Source organism: Diachasma alloeum, unplaced genomic scaffold, assembly GCF_001412515.2.
Source record: "Diachasma alloeum isolate Michigan unplaced genomic scaffold, Dall2.0 Dall_scaffold_00206, whole genome shotgun sequence".
Classification (NCBI taxonomy): domain Eukaryota; kingdom Metazoa; phylum Arthropoda; class Insecta; order Hymenoptera; family Braconidae; genus Diachasma; species Diachasma alloeum.
Window position 1 is genome coordinate 707,036 of NW_021680371.1, and position 6,404 is coordinate 713,439.

At 36.6% G+C, this 6,404-nt stretch overlaps 1 protein-coding gene across 1 annotated transcript in view; it reads right to left on the minus strand.

Moving 5' to 3' along the window:
• Positions 1-287: 287 nt before the first annotated feature.
• Positions 288-6,404, minus strand: part of LOC107036151 (dorsal root ganglia homeobox protein) — a 122,965-nt gene continuing 116,848 nt past the window's right edge. The window contains exons 5-7 of the mRNA XM_029125956.1: positions 4,747-4,921; positions 4,224-4,472; positions 288-1,075 (exon numbers count right to left, since the gene is read on the minus strand). Of these exons, the coding sequence (XP_028981789.1) occupies positions 885-1,075; positions 4,224-4,472; positions 4,747-4,921 (615 nt within the window). The 3' untranslated portion in view covers positions 288-884. The remainder of the gene's footprint in view (positions 1,076-4,223; positions 4,473-4,746; positions 4,922-6,404) is intronic.

Consider the following 6,404-nt stretch of genomic DNA (forward strand, 5'->3'; position numbering starts at 1 on the left):
GATTTCCTATAGGATTCCCTATAGAATTTCCTATCAGATTTATGACCCTAATCCTGACCCTTGCCACCGATTGGTTTCGAGTCTCAATTTTGTGGGTTACTTTCTATAGAAAACCCTATAGTGAATTCTATAGGAAATCCTATAGAAAATCCTATAGGAAATCCCACCAGAAAAAACCTATAAGAAATGTTCGAATTCTCCATAGGATTTCCTATAGGAAATCCTATAGGAAATTCTATAGGATTTTTTCATACGTGAACGATCGAGAAATTTTACGGAACAGAACGTACAAGTAACTCACCAGCTTCATAAAAATTATTGAACGTTCAAGAATTTTTGATTTTGGAGGCGTAATAAGTCGGAGAGTTTCTGTGAGATTTTACTTCTTCGGGAAAAATTACGTGACAATTTCGTACTTTGTTCCTATAAAAATTGCCGGAAAACGATTCCTCAATGAGGATTACGTGAATTCTTCCGTAATTTTTACTGAAATTTCTCTCCGTGCAGAAAGACTTTCGTTATTATTCGTTCACCAATAGGCCAAATGATTAGGAATTACATAGTAGGCCTCATTTCGTAGACCCTTCATTCGTTGATAATAATAATTCAAAGAGTGTGGATAAATTTTCCACATAATCAATTAACGGTTATTCGTCGTTACGAGAATGTCACTGGTATATCCGTGAAAATGTGAAATGATGCTAATTGGAGAAAACGTCATCCGGAAATATAGCTTCACGGCTCTAGATGTAGAGTCGATTATCAACGGAAATTAAGTAGCACGGATCTCCATTGGCAATTGAAATAACCGGGTTGCAATACATCGATGGTTCAAGCACTTAGTGGGTGTAATCGGGAGATGATTATACGATAGTATTTGTGAATTAAACCGAGGCGTGAAGCGTATTGCCCGGTGGCCCGGTCGGATATGACGTGCTTCCGGGTGCGGAGGTACCGGCATTAGCTGTTGAGGATGATGCCGGCTGGAGGCTCAATTGCAGTTGGTGTTGTTGGGCCTTCGCTCTCAGACATGCGATACTCTCGTTTCTCAATTGCTCTGTATCTTGAACAACCCCTGTTTCAACAAAGAATTGATTATTTGATTATCGAAGTTGAATGAGAAAATGAACGAGTATTATATTTTTTAGACTTTTTGGGGGAAATTTTCAGTACACTGTTTTGAAATTTGTATAAAGTAACAGTTTCACTCAAATTTGAAGGAGTTTTGTAATTGAACATTAACAATTTTATGGGGAAATTCATGGAATGTGTAAATTGCAATTCAATCATTCCATGAAAATGCCTCGAAGACAGGGAAATTTTAAAAAATATACTCTTGAATTTTCGATTAACAAAAATTAAGCATGGTTCGCACTGAATATTCATTGGGCTGGAAATTCAAGTAAATTGGGAAATCCTCGCCTTCCGATTGCGAAAAAATTGGCATTTCGAGTGAATTTTTGATTGGATTATTTCCTTCATCTGAATTTCGACCGATAGAAAAAATAAAGCTGCGAGACACCCTTGATTTTCAGAGATGTACCGACCACACCCGCGTTCTAATGCTTAATTTTCTAGTTTTAAACAATAAGAATCAGGTAACCGCCAATCGTCAAGTATTTATTGTTTTCATAATTTTTTGTTATGTAATTCCAATATCTCGATATGTAACATATTCATGATATAATGCGCACCGATAGTGATAAATGAGGATTCATTTGAGTTCTGTGAACCACAAACATTCTGAGATCTAACCCCTTGAAAATAATTTACTTCTCTCAAGTAAATATGGTCTACGTATTAGGAAATTTCGGTTATATACAAACTCATATTCGTCAGAAATGTTTTTTCAGGCCTTATTAGTGATTCCACGAGACACTTTACGAGACAAAGCTTTGGAGAGATGATTTCGGTCTCAATGGACAGGAAAATCTTTTTCGTTCCACTCTCGAAATACGCAGTATCGACTCTTCTCGTGATGACTTCGAATCAATTTATCTCTTCTCGGTCTCAAGTTTTTCGTGCTGTTTAATGTAAAATCTCAGGTTTTGTCTCGGTTTGTCTCATCTCGTTTGTCTACATATAAAAAACGCGAAAAACTAGAAACCGAGATGAGATAAATTGACTTGGAGTCATCACGAGAGAAGTCGATACTGCGCATTTCAAGACTGAGACGAGACCAAAAATTTTGACAATCCCTCCAACGTATTGTCTCGTGATGTATCATGAAATGTCTCGCGGCATCACTAGGCCTTATATCGAAATGCACTATTTTTATATCGCAGTTAGGTAAGAGAAGTGTGAAGTGAATTAAATATCAACTGACTTTGCTTCCGCGAGTGATTCATTTCGTATTCTTTGAGAAAAATATCCACCTTCAAAAGAGAATTTTCCGCCACACAGAAAGAAAATTGAATTTTCATAATCATTTCAGTAATAATTTTCAAAAAGGCGCCATTGTATTGGACTTAGGAAGGGAAAATCATGAAAATTTCAAGTTTCACTGCAAGTTCAATGTACAATTTTTTTAATTTCACTCAACTCACAAGAATATTCAGTACCTTATGCCCTAAGTTTTCCATCAATTGAAAATTCAAGAACAGATTTACCTGCACTCTTCTAATTTCGATCAACCTTCACAGAATAATTGAACTGAAATTTACAGTATTCATAATATATCCATTGGATCGCTAATAATAAATGACGAAAATCCTTGAAATTTCGGTGGAATTGGTATTTAACCCTAGTTGGTCACCATAGGAGGGAAACGCCGCAGAAGGTCGATTTTTTTTTCTTACCATTGACTGGCTGAGCGGAAAAATCCTAAAAAATTGGAATGCGTCAATTCAAGTATCTAGAAAATTATAATATTTTTTAAAATTATTTATATCCACAATTCCTGAAGAAAAAAAATTATTTCTAACAGACGGGCAATTTTTTCCCATGTTAAATGAAATTGCCCGTTGTGCGATGTTGCCGAAGTCTCGCTAAACGCGCCCGGGCAGTATAGAGTGAATTCGGCAACGCTCGGGCCTAAATAACACGGCGGCGATTCCCTGCGGAGGTGACCAAGTCGCAAGTTCTCATATGGTGACCAACTAGGGTTAAAGACAAATTTCCAGGAAGTGTGCCGTGAATTTCCGCCAAAATCTCTGAACACTGCAAGTTGGATATCCAATTTTTAAAAATTTGTAATTGGTGATTCTCTTTTAATTTTTCGGTGTTTAATTCAAATTTCTCATGCTCGTTGCAGTTGGTATTATCGATTTTCTACATATCTACCCCCTGACCATAATTCCCAATCCCTACCACTGCACAAAGCCACCGTGGTGGGAGGGATATGTACAGATCATGTGGTTTAGACTCCTGGATCTTACACATGACGTCACTGCACGATTGTCAAATGGACAATTGTGAAATGTATTTAAGAACTAGTCATCGATAGAGCAATAATCATAGGTACTGTCCGTGACCCGATTACGGAACCGGTACCGCTTGTGAAATCAGCGTTACGCTGTTCAAAATTTTCATCTAAATTTTCCGCGCCAAATTCCGGAAATTTGTATCGTGTTCAAGTTCCACTTAAATTTCAGAGAATCTTGTCATTGAGAAATCAAATATTCCATTAATTTTTTGTTCAAATGATCTGGAAATCAGTAAAATACTTGATTTTTCAGTGCAGTTATTCTGTGAAAATTCAGAAAAAAAACAGGATAATTCAGAGAAAAACTGAAAATTGATGTCATGAAATGTCACTGAAAATTCAATCAAGTTGTGAAATTTCCATCTCGCTCAGACTGAAAACTCATGAATTTCCGTGAATTTTTCTTAAAACACGAAATTTCATAACCATTTTTTCCCTAAATCCGATTCAATGTTACTCTCATGAGATTTACTACAAGATCTTCCATGAAATCCCAAAAAATTTCTAACACTGTACATTTATCCGAAAATCTATGTGACCTTATATATTTACTGTTTTTAAAAATTTAAAATATATATTTGCTGTGATGAACGAATTTGAATGGAAACTAAATGGACTATATACTTTCTCGAAAGCCAAACATATCCACTCAATAATACTTCTAAGTTATTGACAACAATACGGTCCATAACTGGGCTTCATTTCTCAAGGGTTCCATAACTGGGCCATTGCTGGTAGTTGGTTTGAACGGAGTTTGATTGACGGAAAAATTTATTCTTTACTTCTGATAGAAACTCACCTGTCGATGCGCTGCCCATTCCGTCTTGACTTTCCTGTCCACTCTCTGAACTGGTTGGTCCGCCCTGATGATGGTTGTGATGTGGACTACCACTGCTACCAGCGTGATCGTTACCACTATCTTCTCCACCAGATTTAAGATGCTCCGCCGCTTCGATCGACTTTCGGTGCATCCCTACGGGGCCACAGTCAATCATTTCTTGATTAGTTTCGAAATCTTGACTAAAGCCGCTTGTCTTAGACGATTGCGCTGATAGAGAACGGACAGAAAAGATTTCCGAAATTTACCGCATGATCTTTGAAATTTTTCATTTCTCTTACTGATTCTATGTTCTCTCTATTTCTTTTCTTATTAATTTCAGTAATGTTTGGTGTGATTTTTCTCTCTCTTCTCTCATTTAAACAGTCATGTAACAAAATGAATTCAAATGGCCACATTCTCTAATTTTTTTCATTCTCTGAGTTTTATAAAATGTAATGAAAAGTGTATGAATTTTATAGCATAAGAGTTACAAAAAACTTACCGAGTAACCATGGCGCAACTGACTCATTCTCTTTTGCACTCTTGAGAATTGTTTCTGGAAGTGGTAGAGAGTGCCGTACCATTGCACCATATAAACCGTACTCCGCCATTATGGTACTCCTACCCCAGCACTTCTCAGTTTTACGCCACTTCGCTCGTCGATTCTGGAACCATACCTGCAAACCAAAATATTGAAGGAGTTACAGGGCATGCCATAACAATATAGAAATCGCATTATTTCAATCAATGCAGGAAGTGGAAAGTGATCTTGCGCTGAGAGAAAAATCTGAAGTTCGATTTACAATAAGAAAATAGTTGAGGCAGTTTTGGGGAACGATACGATTTTTTTTGTATGCGGCACATAACATTATAGTAACTTCACAGGTGTAATTTTTGCAAATCAAAATGCAGTTAAACTAACCAAAGTTCAAAAGTAACTGCACGGAGAGAAATATTCAATAAAAATTACCAGAAAAAAGACGTAAAAATTACGTTTCGAAAAGTAATCTGGGAGCGAAGTAAAATTCAATAAAAAGTGTCAATCGTCACGTAAATTCTACAATCTGTTCCGTAAAAATTACTCATCCGTCCGACGCCTCACGGCTAGCCATGAGTCACCGTGAGGGGGAGATTTTAACAACACGTTCCGTAATTTTTCCGGAACTTTTCGTAAAAATTCTTAAACATCCAAGAATTTTCATGTTCTGAGGCATAATAAGTCTTGAAGTTTCTGTTAGATTTTACAACTTCCAGAAAAATTACGTGACTTTTTCGTATTTTTTCGGTGACAGACCCGAAAATTTACTGAACGTTTCAGATTTATTCTCTTATATTCCTATAGAAATTCACTGAAGACGATTCTCGCTTGCGGATTACGTGAAATGTTCCGTAATTTTTCTTGATTATTTTTCCAACCCGAATATCGGGCAATATAATTGGCCCATTCGACATCACGTGGTACAAGCTACAGGGTTTTCAACTGATAATTTTTTGATAATTTTCTCTGGTAGTTGCTATATAAAAAACAAAACATCATGCAGTCGAATTAACCCCTCGTCAAACTGACAGATTGAATGCAATTGTGTCGTTGTGTTAATTATACAATTTTCGTTTCTCAATTGTGAGTTTCGTCTCATGGTCCAATTATATTGCCCGACATTTGGATTGGAAGAATAATTGCCCGAATACCACACGAGCTTCAAAATTAATCGGGCATTTTCCTCAAGTTTCCCTTNGTGAGTTTCGTCTCATGGTCCAATTATATTGCCCGACATTTGGATTGGAAGAATAATTGCCCGAATACCACACGAGCTTCAAAATTAATCGGGCATTTTCCTCAAGGTTCCCTGCATACAAACGAAGTCGTCAAGTTTTTCAGGAAAAATCACTCGTGCTTCGCACTCGTGATTTTTTAACCTGAAAAACTTGACTCCTTCGTTTGTTTGCAATGAACCTATCGGAAAATACCCGATAATTTTGAAGCTCTTGTGGTATTACAAGTGAATATTTCTCTCCGTGTACGACAAATCTATAGATTATTGAAAAGTAGAAAATTTTTTTGTTCTTTCATATACCCTCTTGAGTTTCTACGATTTATTCCCTTCCCTTCTATCAGGTACACTGATAGAACGGATTAGTTATTGTTAACGAATGGATTTT